At 29.8% G+C, this 17,417-nt stretch overlaps 1 protein-coding gene across 5 annotated transcripts; it reads right to left on the reverse strand.

The window, feature by feature from the left end:
• Positions 1–117: 117 nt before the first annotated feature.
• On the reverse strand, positions 118–16,996 carry NKCC (sodium potassium chloride cotransporter). 5 transcript variants are annotated; one of them, XM_029308001.2, is made up of 20 exons: positions 16,343–16,996; positions 15,104–15,125; positions 10,703–10,846; positions 10,146–10,206; positions 7,992–8,256; positions 7,292–7,545; positions 6,997–7,111; positions 6,550–6,872; positions 5,973–6,204; positions 5,741–5,862; positions 5,156–5,355; positions 4,834–4,981; positions 4,514–4,755; positions 4,216–4,424; positions 3,838–3,949; positions 3,346–3,449; positions 3,081–3,195; positions 2,739–2,887; positions 2,545–2,656; positions 118–1,191 (listed from the first exon to the last, which is right to left on the reverse strand). In XM_029308001.2, exons 3-20 carry the CDS (start codon positions 10,834–10,836, stop codon positions 1,056–1,058), a joined length of 3,033 nt encoding a protein of 1,010 aa, XP_029163834.1. In that variant the 5' UTR covers positions 10,837–10,846; positions 15,104–15,125; positions 16,343–16,996; the 3' UTR covers positions 118–1,055. The 5 variants fall into 5 exon arrangements, with proteins under 5 accessions (XP_029163834.1, XP_029163833.1, XP_085335616.1 ...); XM_029308000.2 differs by lacking the exon at positions 15,104–15,125; XM_085479490.1 differs by lacking the exon at positions 16,343–16,996 and having other exon boundaries at positions 15,104–15,619.
• Between the last annotated feature and the right edge of the window lie 421 nt (positions 16,997–17,417).

Genomic DNA, 17,417 nt, shown 5'->3' on the forward strand with positions numbered 1-17,417 from the left:
AATAAATATGTTTTAATGTATCTGTTTAAAGTTATGTTGCATTGTTTTAGTTGTACAATATATACTTGTGAAATTTTTGTTACTTATCACATTATAAATATATATTTTTATACTGTCTTTACTGTATATGATGTAAATATAATTAAGTTGGAGAGAGTTATATCTACATGTAGCACATTTCTCATAGCAAAGTAATTTCAAATAAATAATTAGACATTTTCACAAATTCCGAAAAGAAAATCTTCGGCATATTTTTTGTTCCTCCTAATTTCAATATGATTACCCAGTCAAGAAATTATAAACTTAATTTACTTATCAGAATTTCTTTACAATAATATATATTCTTTGATATGACAATGCGATGTGCACGATGGATTTTATTTTAGATACTCTATGAAATATTTCTTTTCTCCTTAAAGAAAAGAGAAAAAAATAATTATAGAAACAAAAAAATTTATTTTTGTTTACATATTTAATTATTTCTTTTTGTCAAAAATGTTTGATTAATTATTTTTATGGTGTTTATGTCATATTTTATATACTAATTATATATATAATTATAATGAGACGAACTGTCGAATTATCGTTATGGAATTTATTATGTCATGTTACGGTCTTAAACTCTTATTCAAAAATTTTCATTCACAGTTTCGTTCAGTCGTAATAATTATACACCAATTAATTATAGTAAACTGCCGAAGTTGTTGAATAATGAAAAAGCTGTCAAGAGACACTGTTCTACAGGTACCAGAGTTATTTTGCTATACTATACTTATACATATAATGAGTTAATTGCTTAATTCTATAACTTACAAGTCGACAGGATGAAATATCATAAGGTTGATCTATGAAGTACAAGTATAAAAACACAAAAGGAGTCAAAAGTATTGGCGTATCTACACGATCTTTTGGCAATAAATATTCCGAATACTGTGCGTATCTCTCCGCGTTGGAAAGAGATCTTTGCAATAAGGAGAGAGATTTCTCGTGGCGCGATTTGACGCAAATCACAATTAGTTAATTAATTAATTATTAGCTAGATTATAATCGATAGACTACGAGTAGAACGTCAATACGGATGTGTGATTCCCGCGGATCAAGATCGTCGGTGGCATGTCTTTTGTGAGCGTTTCCAACCAGGCCATATATAATGGCGCCGAAACTGCACCCTTCCTTGGCATCGGCAAGGACCTACAAATCACAAAAGTATTCTTGTGAAATCAATTAATAACAATGTAAAATAATATGTAACAGTTGCAAATGACACATGTGAATTATATACAGAGAGAATTTTCTCTTATTATGTTAGAATTTATCTTGAAATTCATGGTAATCGTATGGAACAATATATGATACATTGGAAGAATTTTATAAGTTTCTCATCTGATTAAATATTTATACACAATAAAAAATATTAATATCTATCACAATAAGATATAAAATATTAATGTTTAATTAATTTTACTACAATATAAAGTAAAATTTCAATAATTTTAGAGTATATTAAAAGCTATATATTAAAAACTTATGTGATTCTTTATGAGTGTTTAAGTATAAGAATATAGGTAACAAAACTGACAATGATAGTTTGATTTATAAGTCGACACAATTATACTTTCATATATACGTAACTTTCCGCTGTATTAACAAATCTGCTTATAAATATTTTTATGTAGTATATATAATATAATTATATCATGTCGTTTAATCTAACCGAATATATAATTGCGCGCAAAGCAAAGTTATATTATTTTTTGATAATAGAATCTTAAAAATTGGAATGTATATACATACAAATTATTATATTGCAATGCATGCATAAATACATTAATTAATTATGCAATGCATAAAATTCAATATTAGGTTAGTCGACACCCCACACGTCTATTACGGTGCGCGTCTCGCGCGACACTGATTCTCGTGCGAGATATCGCGAGTACGAGATTGATGGTCACGTGATTAGTTTGCGCGAACCGCGCAGCGCAGTGGACGCGTGTACAGACGCGCGAATCTAATGAAAGAGCAAATATTTTGATCGAAAGATTCTTGTAGAAAATTCAATTTTTTGTTTTTTGTTAATATATCGAATTTTTATATGAATCATATAATTAATAAATATATTTTTAAGCATGCATTGCAATAATAATTTTATACATGCGTTTCAATTTTTAAGGTTTTAATATTAAAAAACATAACTTTGCTTCACGCACATAATTATATTCGATTAAACTAAACGAAATGAGAAAAAATATATAAAGATACATTGTATATACAAAATAGTTCTGAATCAACAACAGAAATTCGGTGAATTAAAATTATGTAAAAAATTCCCGAATTTTTATTATATGTATATAATAAAAATATCTTTGAGATATAGCATGAAGAATTTTTGGATTTTGACAAGTATATACAATATATATATATATATATATATATATATATATATATATATATATATATATATTTCTCTAGTTCTTTAAATATTTTTGTATTGATAATAATAAAATTTACAAACTTAATTATAAAAATGATTTTATTACTCACATTATTACCAAGGTGGACTGACTCGAGTTCTCCAACACTAATTCTCGCAATCGCAATTGTCGGTACGTTTTATCCCGTAAATTCTGAAGCTCGAAATCGGTAACGTAACATTCTGAAAATAATAATAATTAGCAGTTCATCAAATATTAAATTGGTTTCAAATCAGTATCGTTAGAGTTATGACAATCACTTACCCGAATTGTCAGAAGGATCGTTCATTCGAAAGTCGGATATTAATTTGTCGAAAAAAGACATAGTCTCCTGTTTCGGTTCGATGCTGATATCATCTACCATCTTTAAACTGCTGTATTTTATTCGAGCCTTGCACATTATTTCATCCATTCTATGCGATAATATTAATAATATAAGTAAAATAATTAATAAATATAAATAAACGTAGTCTTAGAATAAGACTTTTGTCTATATGATATTATATATATTTATTCAAGTATAGGTATACTTCTTCGCGATAAATTGTTGAAGTGTTTTGTATGCTTTATTATAGAATGTTTTATGTCTTTATTTTTTATACTCACTCTTTTTCTTGCGCACCGATATCCTGTTTATGATTGGCAAGAGCAAATATTCTTATCTTGCAGGTCTCCCAATTAGAGCGTGTACTAATTATATATGGTAGAAGAATTGTCAGACCTATCGAATGATCATTTTTGTCATTTACATGAATCAAAAATCAACGTGAGCTTTATACATAAATGATTGAAATAACATGCGTCTACATTGACATATTCAATCATTGATACATACATATTACATAATTCGCTTCAATTTTAAATGACTTACCTCCGTCATCGTACAACCACCATACGTCAATCGTTCCTTTCTTATGTTTCTTCTGGAAAACTGTTATACTTTCTGGTATAGAAGCCATACCATTGCGTTTTTCGCTAAAATAATAATCAATTGTTAATAGCAAATAAAGATATGATCTAATTTTTTATCGTAACTTATGGAACAATTTTTTTAACAATATACAAAAAGTTTTTAATTGGAAATATAATAGGCAAAGATATTTTTTAATTTTGAAAATTAGAGATATGTGGATAAGATAAATTTTAACAATATAAGTACAAAAATAAGTTTTATTTCTCAGTTAATTTTAGGTAACATTATTAGAAATTTGATCTATTTAAAAATTTTTTAATGTTAAAAATTCAAAAATTAATTTTTAAAATGTCATCGAATTTTCAAAGTTATAGAGATTTGATTTTGAATTTGACAAAAAATTTTCATCAATATTTAACATGATAAAGTCCACGTTACGTTGATACTTACAGTAATTTATCAGCAGCAATTTTTTTCTTGTGTTTTAAATTCTCTCGAGCATTCCAATGTACTGGAGAATCTCTGATCATATGCATTACGTCATGCGAGACAAATGGAGTACCTATAAAATAATATATTAAACTTAAATATATCGCAAAATATTTTTATTAAAAAACTGATTGCACTTTTTTCGTGATTTATTTATTATATGTACACGACACATTTTTATTTAATTTTATTAACTTGAATAAAAACAGAAAAAATAATAATTATCCGTGTCAAAAAAATAATAAAGCAATACAATTTTGTACAATTGCAATTAATAACAGACTATCAAGATACAAAAAGCAATATAATCTTTTTCTTCGTTTTAATATAAATTTTTACCTATTGTAGGCACACTTTGTACTCTGGGAATCTGCGTGCTCATAGAAAGATCACTGTCGGCGTGCATCAGAGTGTTTCCTGCTAAATCATAACTGCTCTGAGCAAGGCCTCCGTGTTCATCGTCGCCATTCCCATTTGTGATAGCAGAGCAGTCCAAACCTTCGGCGATTCTCAAGATTGCCACAGCCAACTTGTGATCGAAAGCATTGCTAGAAACAAAGAGAAACGTGAGTTTAATTTTTGAATATAGTCATCCTCGATCTGCAATCTTCGGATTATTGAGGAAGCTACGACTTACTGAAGAACGTTGAAGTATTCCTGCAGATCCTTGTGATTGCATGTCGCCCAATGAGTCTTGTAACCCATGAGGACCACGTTGGGGGCTAATTTGCCGACTCCGCTGGCCTGCATCAACGCGGCAGCACCTCGTTCCAGATTTAAATCCTCCACCACGTGATAAAACGATTTTATACGTTGTTGATGTAGCCAGGAATAACCGCTTCTTAAGCGCGCGGAACGTAACCGATACGAGAGTCGTGTCTAAAATCACATTTCGAGACTTAGCGACACAGAAACGGCGATACAAATATAATATAAATAAAATCGCATTTCACGTACCGGAAAGACTTCGCCGGAAATTAGCAAGGAATTATTCTTTGTAATGATGTTTGCCAAATGTGTCAATGCTGGTCTCGCTCCAGGAGGACCAGTAAGCGCCAGAATCTGAGGAGCGTAATTTTTCACGTGCTCGTCGATGGAATTTAATCTAAAAATTGTATCATAAATAATCATTACTTTATAGTTTTCAAATAAAAAAATACGTGGTGAAAAAATTATTATTAATAAAAATAGATGAAAGAATTTATAATTTTTATTCGATAGTTAATTGCGAAAAAAATTTATAATTTATTTAAAACGATAAATATTACTTTAATGATACCTGTAAACGATGGAAAGTGCAGTTTTATAAGTTTGCGCCTGTGTGCTGCTGCCCCAATTTACATCCGGTTTACGATAAACTACTATAAGATACAGCGCAAAGATGACGACGAAGGTGATGAGCGAAGTCACCCAATCAATAAGGAACATAATCGCAACGCAAAGAATGAATCCGAACAAGGATATCCAAGTATTGTAATACTGAAAAAAACAAGTATTATAATATTGAAAAAAGATATTAATAATTAGATTGCTGCACAACACATATATTTTTATCTCGCGATTACAAGGATATTTAATGAAAAATTTCTTAATATTTCTTCAAACTCATTTAATTTTAGCAAATATTATTAATTAATTAATATAATTAATTATTAATAATATACAAAAATTAATTGTTATATACTTATATATGTGCTGAATGAATTATAATATATGTAATTAAAATTTTCCTTTTTTACAGAATTTTTTTTAGATACAAGAGGAAAGAAATTTCAAAATATCGAAATATCATTAGAATTAAGCGTTTAGACGGTTTTTTTCAGTTTTTAAAATAAATAAATAAAAAAGGTATACTCTCTCTTACTTTAAAACTAGGCCGCCATCCGAGTGGACGGACCAGCGCTGCGTGAAAAGTGCAGAAATTGATTAAGGCGTACGACGCTAAGTAGAAGTTCGAGATCAATGGTGCGACTGCGTTAAGATTGGCTGAAAGGAAAAATTAATTGAAAGCTTCCAGGATACAAAATGAACGATAATAGTTCACGATAACTTAATTCGAGTTAAGGTCATGATGAACATCGAAATAGATACGTTACCGATTAAAAGAAAGAGAGCCGCGACAGCAAACGTGAGGACGTATCCTCGATAAGGTTCCCCGGATTTTCCGTATCCTTTACTGAAGAAGAACAACCAGGGATAAATTCGATCTTGACCCAGAGCCTGAATAAGCCTGGGCACCGATAATAAATTTGTTAGAGCCGTTGACAAAGTAGCCGCGAAGCAGCCTGCATAAATCAGCGGGCCCCAAACGGACATCAATTGCATGACCTAAAAAAAGATACGTGTCAAAGAATAATAACTAGTTTGCATCTTACAATTTCTTGGTAAATAAGAGAATTCTTCACTTCTACAGCAATGCTTTACAAATTGTGTTAGATATTCTTTGAATTAATTTGCGATAAGATTATCAATTAATTATTAAAAAGCTTTAAAATATACATACACACAAATTATAGATTTTAGAGATCTTGACGAAAAATTATCATTGCTTTGATTTTGAAAAGAAGAGAGAAAAAATTGTAATATTTCTGATTAAAAATTTATTATTTGAAGAGAAAGTTAAAAGAAAATACTGTAATAATTTCGAGACACATTATTATCTTAAAATTTTACCGAATAACTATTGTGCAGTCCATAAGTGCAATTGTTGGAAATGCATTCCACGATAGTATTGTTTACGAAGCCACCTGCATCTCTGGCGGCCGCTGCACCAGCAAAGAAGACGAAAATCACATAACTAAACATAGAGATCAATAGAGCGAGAAGAGTTCCCATTGGTATACTGCTTGCTGGATCCTTTAAATCACCGGAAATGTTGGCACCAGCTTGAATGCCGGTGACGGATGGAAAGAAAATAGCAAAGACCGAGAAAAAGGTTTGATTGTTGTTCTCAGAGTACCGATAGTCCGACCAGAAATTGTCCATAAATACTGTTGCTAAAATTATTAATTAATTCAATTTAATTAATTTTGTTATTACATTATCTTTAAATAAAATCATTTTATTGCATAGCATTATATTATATACTATCACTTTGTATTAATTGTATTTTATACTTACATGAAAAGCCTATGAAACCTTTCGCCTCTTGTTCCTTATTTTGTGGTCCCATAATAGTTCCAATCAAAAAATCCAGAATTGCACCCAAAATAACAGCTATAAGGAAGTTTTGGGCCTAAGCGGAAGCGCAAAGTCCGTCAATCATTTATCAAAACTTAATTAAATTACAAATGTTTTTCTTTATATTATATTATATTATATAATTTTTTTAATTTTTTGTATTGATAAATATTTTATAAAATTTAAAAAATTCACGATATTTTAATATTTTCCGAGATAAAAACTAATTTAATACCTTTGACTCCCACTCCATGCCGACCGCACAAATAAGAATCATAACGATAAGCGCTATTATGCCGACGATTCTAATGTCATTCACGCTGTTATCTATAATTCTCAAGCCGTATGTTTTCAGTAAATCGTTGAGTGAGTCACAGAAACCGATCGTGTTCATCGAAGCTGCCACAGCATTTGCGCATGCAAATACGATACCAACAGATGCACCAAACTCCGGACCAAGAGAACGAGATATGATAAAATATATTCCACCTGTAAGTAAATTATTTTTGTCTTTTAAATATATTTTTCAACAACGCACAAATTTTTACAATTTTTTAAAATAAAAATAAATATTTAAAAATTATTTAACCTCTATATATTTTTATATATTTTTATATATAGAAAATGTGTCAAAAGATCTTTTTACAAGTCATGCGAATTAAATTTTCTTTTAAAGTGGCAAGCAACTAAAGTTAATTAAAAACAGGATATTTTATATTGAGATCGTTTATTCAAGAATACTATAAAATTCTAAAACTTTGCATATGTATCATTTTTTTTTTTTAAATAATATTCCAAGAACTTTTTCTTTTGAAGAGAAAAGTTCGGAAAGAGGGAAAGATGTTTAAACTACGTATATAAAGTGATGTATATGTACGCGATGCCACTCCTTTGAAAAAGAAATAAGAATTACAGAATGCGTTACTGTAACACACCTCCCTTTACTTCCCCATTAGTGCTAATTGCGCTGAGGCTAAGCGTCGTAATGACGCAGACGACCGCCGATATCCCGATAATGACGATGCTATGCAGAATACCGGCCTGCGCGACTACCCACGAAAGTCGCAGAAACAGCATTACGCCCCATATGTTTAGCAGGCACGGTATGAGGACGCCTTGGATCCATCCTAATTTTATTCCGCCGTGACCCTGTTGACCGGCGACGCTCCCGACCTGCCCGGTCTCGACGGCATTGGCGTCCTGAAAACGACATTTTTATTTAGAATCACGATCTGTCGCGCAATTCGAGCTACGCGGAAAATCATAACAAAATATTATATTAGAGAAAAATTTAATCATTTATTACGTAATGCATGTGCGTGTCTTAATATTAATTATATATAATAATTATATATATAATTATATATATAATTATATATAATAATTATTATATATAAAAAAAGAATATTTCGAGAAATAATTCAAATAAGAATTCTGTATATTATTACGCCTTAATTTACTAGGGAACATACACAAATATGTTGAGTTATATAACTATATATAATAACTATTATAATATATAAAAAAAACGATTATTGCAATTTTTTGCAATAGTTACGAAGTTATTCACGTATTGCAGATAACGCTTTATTGCATAAATTTTTACTTTACTTTAGTCCACATTTTTTATCTGCTATATTGCGTTTGTAATTTTAACGCCGCTCTTCGGTTATGATGTAAGAAACAAAATATTATCATCAAATACATTTTTTAAAGATGTTCCATCTTTGTACAGTGATGTAAACATTATATAGCAATCTTGAGAAAATTATGATGGAAGATTTTAATATATAAAATGCGGCGATTAAATATTTTTTTTTTCTAAATCTCAAATTGATAATATCAAGTTATAAACGTAGTATTTGGCTTTTCATTTTTATATCGAACATTCTATACATATGACATAATTGTGTTTAAAAGAAGAAAATGCATGCTTTTTTTAATAAGACAGCCTTGTTGGAAAAAATATATTGTAATATACTAAATTAGCAATTTCTTCTCTCAAACTCTTGGATGCTTATAAGCATTCTACACAATACATGATTCTTTTTCTAATCCCCCTGGACGGATGTTTACTGCTGTGTAAACTTAATAAACTTGTTTCGCCTTGCCCAGTTTTGTTATCTCTATGACTTCGATCGTCTTCGAAATAGAGTTAAGAAATTAGAGTACGCGACGATTCTCTTATCAGCTAGAAAAATTTCAGATAATATTACGTTAATTCTACAAATAAACATTTTTAAAAAAGCTATTGACCGTTGTGCACAATTTTACTTAAAAATGTAACTAAAATTTTACTTTAATATGTTTGTCAACTTTTGGTTCTTGAATATAACAAAAGTTTTACTTGAAAATTTAATTGTACGACACATGATATAAATTTTGGTGCACATTTCATTTTGAAGGTAAAGAATTATTATATTTTCTTTACCTTCAAAATGAAATGTGCACCAAAATTTATATCATGTGTCGTACAATTAAATTTTCAAGTAAAACTTTTGTTATATATTCAAGAACCAAAAGTTGACAAACATATTAAAGTAAAATTTTAGTTACATTTTTAAGTAAAATTGTGCACAACGGTCAATAGCTTTTTTAAAAATGTTTATTTGTAGAATTAACGTAATATTATCTGAAATTTTTCTAGCTGATAAGAGAATCGTCGCGTACTCTAATTAGAAGGTAAAGAAAATAATTCTTTATCTTCAAAATGAAATGTGCACCAAAATTTATATTATGTGTTGTACAATTAAATTTTCAAGTAAAACTTTTGTTATATTCAAGAACCAAAAGTTGACAAACATATTAAAATAAAATTTTAGTGTATATAATATTGCACATGCAATAATAATCGGTAAAAAGTGAACGTTGTCAATGTATAGCGAGATTCTAAATATGTGTTCTTCGAACCGGAAAAAATCGATAAATATTCAAATCTATTCGACCGATAAGTCTCACTGTTGCAGCTTATATTATGATAGGAGTTTTAGGTATATTTACATTGCAATAAAAGTTGAAATATAAAAGTTTTCCACTGAAAATTCGTATATTCGCGACAAAGTATTTCAAATATACGTAAGTTCTCTCACCTTTATAAGATTTCCTTCATGCAAAGTACTCAAAGACGGTCTTTTTGCACGACGGCTTAATCTATAAAAGAAATTTTTGATATATATTTTGATATAATAAAATTATTATACCATTAATCTCTAATTTATCCGGAATTCAATCCTTTTCGGATAAATGTATGAAAAAATATTAATTATTTCTTCATATTTTGAATGTGCAAAAAGTTAATTGGTTTCCCTAGTACGTTTTAAATGAATGAAATGCTGGAAATTGTTACATTTTCATGCCAAAACGAATAGGCGAAAATCTCCCAGAGCAAATTGATTAAATATTAAAAATTTTTCTCTTTTTTTCCAATTTATGTATCAGTAATTAAGAAATATATATATCTATAATATAGACATTGTAATAAAAAATTGAAAAAATCATAGTTTAATTATTATATAAGAAATAAAACGTTTAATCTTCTAAGTTGTTATAGTTTCAATGTACTATTATAATTTAATAGTTCCATTTCAAAATTGCAAATTTGTTTGATCAGATTGCAAACATAAATTTTAATTGAATTAATCCATACCTATAATGATCCAATCGAGGAACCACATCCCACAATCCGCTCATGTTTAACGTCATTGTAGATCTCTTATTATTTTGCTGCAGCTGTCCAATCGTATCCTCTTCCGGTGCTTTGCCCTGAAAATGACTCTCCATTTCGCCGTATCTGAAAATGCATTTAATAAGCGATGCTTTATTCATTTTCCGACTGTTCTGTGCATGCAAATTATTATTCTCCTGTGCACAGACGGTTGAATAAATTAAGACCAAGGAGCTGACACAATTGTAGCGCAGTTACAATGTAAGAAGACACGCGGCAAAAGAAACTGTTAAATAGAAACCATTTATTTGCGCGCTTTTATGCACAGGTGCATATATTCTGTTTAATGTATAATTACTTAATGCTATTGATGTAATTGTGGAAATTAATGTCGAGAAAAATTCAAAGCGCGACGTGTGATTCAATATCGACCCGAAGGTCTGGTCGAGCGATAATTGGAAGCGGAGACAATTAAGGTCACATATCGGAGTCTTGTTTCGCAGTTTTCCCAGAAAACATTAAGATTATTATTTGTGAGCAATGAATCAGATGGCAATACATCTGGCTATTATATTTCAATTAATTATTAATTAATACTATTGACCTGTGCTAGGATAACTCGTCTTTCGTATAACACGTTATATCTAACAAGTTATTATATCCTGAATCTATAGAAGTAAGACAGGTCATTGTGTTGGAGAAAAGAAAACAGTTAATAAATGTCTCAGACTGTGACATGTTTATGTTGCAGTGAATGCGGAAAGGATTATTAACGTTACTATATGTATAGATTTATAAATGGCAGATGATTGTATTTTGCGACATGTGAATTTTCGTGCAAATATTTGGCAATGTTCCCAAACTTTAATACGTACGGTTCAACGTTTTGCAAGTTCGAAGATTTATTCGCAATGTCACGAATAAATATATATATATATATGTATGTGCGATACTATATGAGATTTTCTTCGATGACGCATTCGCGGAAAAATTACAGTCATGCCAGAATATTATTATATGATATTTTTAAATAATATAAATCAATATATCATTATATGTATATTGATTTATTATTATACATATATATAATAAATCAATATATAACGATAAATATATTGATTTCATATATTATTTAAAAATATCATATAATTCGTAAATTAATAAAACACGTTAGAGAATAAATTATTATCTAGAATAAAAATTAATGCGATCGAATTAGGTGTCTAATCTTGATGCATTACGTCAAGATTTTTATGATAATACGAGACGTAAACAACAAATTACGCGTTTGTCACGTTCTCGTTGCAACGCGATCGATACTTTTTACGAGGTCGAGTACTGTACCAAGTAATTTAATAAAGAGAGGGAGGTTTCTGAAAGAATCTATCAAAGAGATGCACCTCATTGAATGTTTGTTGACGTCAGGCATTCGTCTACACGCTAATGTAAAATAATGTAATAGGATAATCTGGGAGATTATGTTTTCGGGATAACTAAAACTGTTTTAGAAATAATTATTTGTTGAAACAAAGTAACTCGCAAAAAGAAAATAAATAGAATTCTATATTTATTTAAATTAATTAAAATTTGATGTCACACTTTAAACAAGTTTGATAATTTTTAAAAGTTATTCTATAAAAACCTTGTCGTACATAAAACCTTGTATTCTATAAAAACATTGTTTAGATTTTAATAAAATTAAAATTGATTTTATCCTAGCAAACTTTCTCTTTGTGTAGCCACATGTTTAAAAAGAAAAAAGAAAAAAACCATCTTATATACATGTCAAGCTCTTTTTACAGAAAAAAGAGTGAAAGGACATAAAGAGACGAAAGGAAAAGGTCTAAAAAAATGAAAAAAGGAATTTCTATAACGTGAATGTATATAACGATTCTGAAAAAAAATTTCGAACAATTTTTCTCTCTTGTAAAATTCTTTTTGTACCGATGCGATGCGCGAGACGTCAAAGTGCATAATTGTAAAAATCAACAAAAGGAACAACACTGTAACTTGAAAAATTGCGTCCGATTTTCATCAATGATGAGTGCCCGAGGCGAGGTACGATTCGTTTGCGTCGGATATTGTGCAACGCGCAATGCCAAAACAAATAAATCCGCGAAAATCTCGGCGCCAAAGCCTTCTCCGCCTTTTGCTGTATATTCACTATTTTTTTCCATCCAACTCGATAACGATCATCATGACCATGAACGTGTGCCTCTCGTTAACGGTTCCTATCCCTTTATATCACTCGACTCGAGGGGACAAGACAACCATCGATTTATCTCGCTTGTGTGACAGTCTAGCAGATAATCGATCAAAATGATACGTCAGTCTTGCGTCCTTTCATCGCATGATTAAATCAATTTTATCGCGAAAAAAAAACGATAACGCGTTTTCGGCGTGTATCTGCTGTCTTTGATCTTTTCTTGATGATACATTTTTGCAAAATTATATTTTACATAATTATTACAATATGCATTCAAAAATTTGATAGTATTTACGATAAATGAATTTATATATGTTCTTGTTAATTACTTCAATTATTATTATTATTATTATTTAATGTACTTAAAAAATAAATTAATATTTAATTTTTCCAAAGCTTTCTTTCTCTCTAGCTCTCTTTCCTTTTAGGTATGTATAATAACAATATATTTAAATGACACTTATTCCATGTGCTCAATGATTAATGATAAAAGTAAACTTTATACACGTGATTCCATAATTGTTTGTCATAATAAATACAATGGTATTTTATATGCGAAAGACATATCTTATGCGAATGACAATTTACGATTAAAAATGAACAGTCATTGACAAATTACAAATTCCAAACAAATTATATAATACTTTCGAATATTTTTGAATTATTGGCTGCAATATTTGTATATATATATATATATATATATATATATATATATATATAATATATGTGCAACATTTAATTAAACTTAAACTATACAATATTGTATACAATATTGCATATATATGACATATATATATTTACTGAAATCGATTAAAATTTAATCAAATTATCCATTATGATGAAACAAAATTATGATTTAATAGATTTGTTTCTAAATAAAATTCATAAAATAATTTATATTATAAAATCTCTTTTTTAACAAAAATGTATCTTTGTATGTTAAAACTTTGATAGATATCAAATAATCTATTAGTCAAAGAAATTACAGTAATAAAAATTTTTATCAAGAATTCTTTGACTTACATCATTTATAAAATAACAAGAAGTATACAATTAAGTTTAAATTATACTGACAAATAAATTTAATTTGAATAAATGATAATAATATTGCAAAGGAAAAGAGGAAAACAGCAAGAGAACGAGAGTTTAAAAAAATTTATCTCAAAAGGTTATCAAAGTCTCTTTAAATAGTAAATACATCAGATATTAAAGTTTAATAAATAGATCAAATCTAAATAAAAGTTAAAATATTTATATTGCTATAAAAATGTTTAAAAAGAAAAAGAGAGAGAGAGAGAGAAATTAAAGGAATAAAATATTAACAGTTTTATATTTTGGCACGGATAAATAAAATATTGTTTTTTATTTTGCACATATTTATATATATGTTTTTAAAATAGAAATAGATTTAAAATATTTAGAAAAAAATCGTAAACTTATAAAACTTTCAAACGTTGAATAAATATTTGAATAAAATAAATACCTTGTTAAATTATATAAATTATACCTTAACAATTATACTCAAGAATGCAAAAATGCATATAATTCGTGAAAAATTGATAAGGTTGAACCCGTCTATTAAATGCACGCTTTCGATGAAAACAAATTAAATTAGGCGAGAGATATAGATTCCAATTTAGATGGACTCGAGCACAAAGTCTACTCGATACACACTTGTTAATATATATATCTTACATTCCATGAGGTACCATAATCAAGAACGATAACGAGATAACTGTACTATATAAATATGGGGGATAAAACAAAAATTTGTGATAAAAAATCGCGCCGAAATTCCGGGAGTAAATAATTTTTAATCAAAACTTACGAATCCGGTTGGAAGACCATGACGATGGAAATTCCACGCGAAATCACATATAACACGCGCGCGATCTGCGAAATGATCCGCGAGGATCTAACACGAAGTACTGAGAGCGTCGTGAAAACTTGAACCCCTCGTGGATCAAAACCCCTCGAGTATAGACATTAAAAGGAAGGAAGCATGCGTCGAATTTCCCTTTCCACGGACGTTCACGCGCACCCATATGCTCGCGCACGCATATACATATACGACCGAGATTTCGTATGCATGTGATTGATACGAGTGTAATATTAAAAAAAAAATCAATCTATATATAAACTCTTAATTCCATTTTATCTGGTAACAATTCACTTACCGGTGTGAGACAAGATTGACAGCTGCTCCGTGAAGAGTCAAATACGATGTGAATTTCTTTCGCTAACTTGGGGAGGTTTTATTTTAGAGAAGATATTTTTTTCCAATGAAAATAATTGAAGGTTTTGAAAGAGGGGATTTCATTGTAATTTTGTACAGCGCGAAAAAAGTTGAGAAAGGATCAAATATTAAAGTTGACAAGAAAAAAAGATATTTTACTTTGAAATAAATACACGGCGATCTCGCGGGTATAAGACAATTTCATTGAAATATTTATGGCTGGAAAAGAATAAAACTTTTTTTTCGAAGAACATATATTTGAAACAATTTTTGGTCATTGCGTTACAACTCTGTCTAGTATTTTACCTTACTTAAAAAAAAAATACAAGAGAAACAAAAATATCTTTATGGAAAGATAAAGTCAACGAAAATTGTCAAGACAATTTGATAATTTTTAAAACTAAATATTTTTAGTGAAATATGTAAAATTATTAATAATTAAATGTATAATAAATTAAATGTATAATAAATTAAATGTATAAAAGTAATGTAAAATTGATGTAAAATTTTATCAAATACAGAATTAAATAGAGAGTAAATTTATTATTTCTATATAATAAAATCTATTAATATTTTCTATAAATATCGATTAAAAATTCTTCTCTCAGATTGAATCTATTTAAAAAAATGTTTCGACGTGTTTACATCAAATCAGCTATGTAAGAAATTGTTGATGACAGTTTTAAATTAATCCTACGATATTCGAAGGGTTAATAGCTACGAAGCCATATATTCGCAAGCGTGCGAGAATGTGTGAGCATTTTTCAGCTTGCGTGGGCGGCTGCATTTCGTAAACTTCGACCCTCGACGGTGGAGCAATATGAAGGGAAAAAGGAGGGAAAAGAAGAAAAGAATGCGGCTTCGGGAGAAAACGAGTGATTTTCATCGCGCTTCGCGGAACGAGCATCCACACGAGATGAAATGACGAGAGACGACAGAAGGTTTCGCGGTGCAGATTTTTTTTTACATCTCGAAATGCTTTGATTCTCGCATCCCAATGCGACAGGCGACGCTTTTACGCGCGTAAATTATACTTACCTATATGAAAAGCACAGAGAGAGAGAGAGAGAGAGAGAAAGAGAAAGAGAGAGAGAGAAAGCTCGTGTACATAAAAAAATTCGTAAAAAATGAGATGTCGAGAGATCTTTTACGCATGTAATTAAGAAGACGTTTGACTCACCTCGGCATGTCGCCGTTTTAAATTTAATACTCAGGCGTCGCACGAAGAGAATTTCGATATTAATAACGAGTTACCTCTCTCTAATCAGTCGAGTTTCTTTCGCACTCTGGAGCTACTCGAAGTCGGAGAAATAAAGAAAAAACATATACGCGTGCACCAGTTTTTTTAAATCTCTACAGAGGAGTCACTGCTCTCGAAATCGCGAGATCTAGAACTGTCATCGCTATCGCGCGAGTCGCCAAAAGGCTGGCCGTGCCGATCGAATTCCGCGAACGAGACTACCGCCTTTTTCAGCGTGGTTCCGGCATTTATATAGAGACGGCGAGGAACTGTCAATGTGCGACCGATGACGTTTACTGAACATTTTACGTTGACGAGCGGGACACACATGTGTATTCGTAGTATATTCCGCCTACGCTTTGGCGCGAAAAACGCGTCCCTCGCAGATATAAGGAAACACAGATCCGCGAAGAGATTATCCGGAGTTATTGTTTGCCATTGTTGTCACTAATGAGCGACACTGTTGGTTGCGGTAATGCGACATTTTTCTCAAACGTGGTTTTTCAAAAGCTCGCTGCCACTGTTTCGCTGACACTATTTCTCATTGTACTGTGTCGAAGAATTCTAAGTGACTCGTTTAAATCCACGAGCTCGGAAAAAGGAAACATATATACCGTAATCGTGAGAAATTGATATCTATATAGCCTTCTTTAGAATTATCGATTTATCAATTAACATATCTCGATTGCTTTCATCATCAAAACAATGCTTTGTTCAAATATTTAGTTTTATCATTTTTTTAATGATAACATCGATAAGCTCTTTACTATTTTACACGTGACATATTGCTTATTTTTATCTGTATTTTTCGAAAATTAACTTCTCGATATTAAATATAGCTTTAGCAGTAAATAATAATAGCTCTATTTTATTCAATAATTAAACGTTTGAAGATAAAAGAGCGTCTCTGTGTAAAAATGTACATATATATGCATATTTGAATCTACCTTTGCAATACGTTCTAAAGATCTTAAATTTTCGTATTTCCGAAATATAAAAAAATTTATGACAAATT

This window comes from Nylanderia fulva, unplaced genomic scaffold, assembly GCF_048542155.1.
Source record: "Nylanderia fulva isolate GAGA-0341 unplaced genomic scaffold, ASM4854215v1 Scaffold12, whole genome shotgun sequence".
In the NCBI taxonomy this organism is placed as follows: Eukaryota; Metazoa; Arthropoda; class Insecta; order Hymenoptera; family Formicidae; genus Nylanderia; species Nylanderia fulva.

Coding starts and splice junctions, on each gene's coding strand:
- NKCC (XM_029307998.2), bottom strand. CDS start 10,881: ATGAATAAAGCATCGCTTATTAAATGCATTTTCAGATACGGCGAAATG. Junction 10,207..10,702: donor CCTCGATTGGATCATTATAG/GTATGGATTAAT, acceptor TTTCTTTTATAG/ATTAAGCCGTCGTGCAAAAA. Junction 3,196..3,345: donor GTGGTTGTACGATGACGGAG/GTAAGTCATTTA, acceptor ATCATTCGATAG/GTCTGACAATTCTTCTACCA.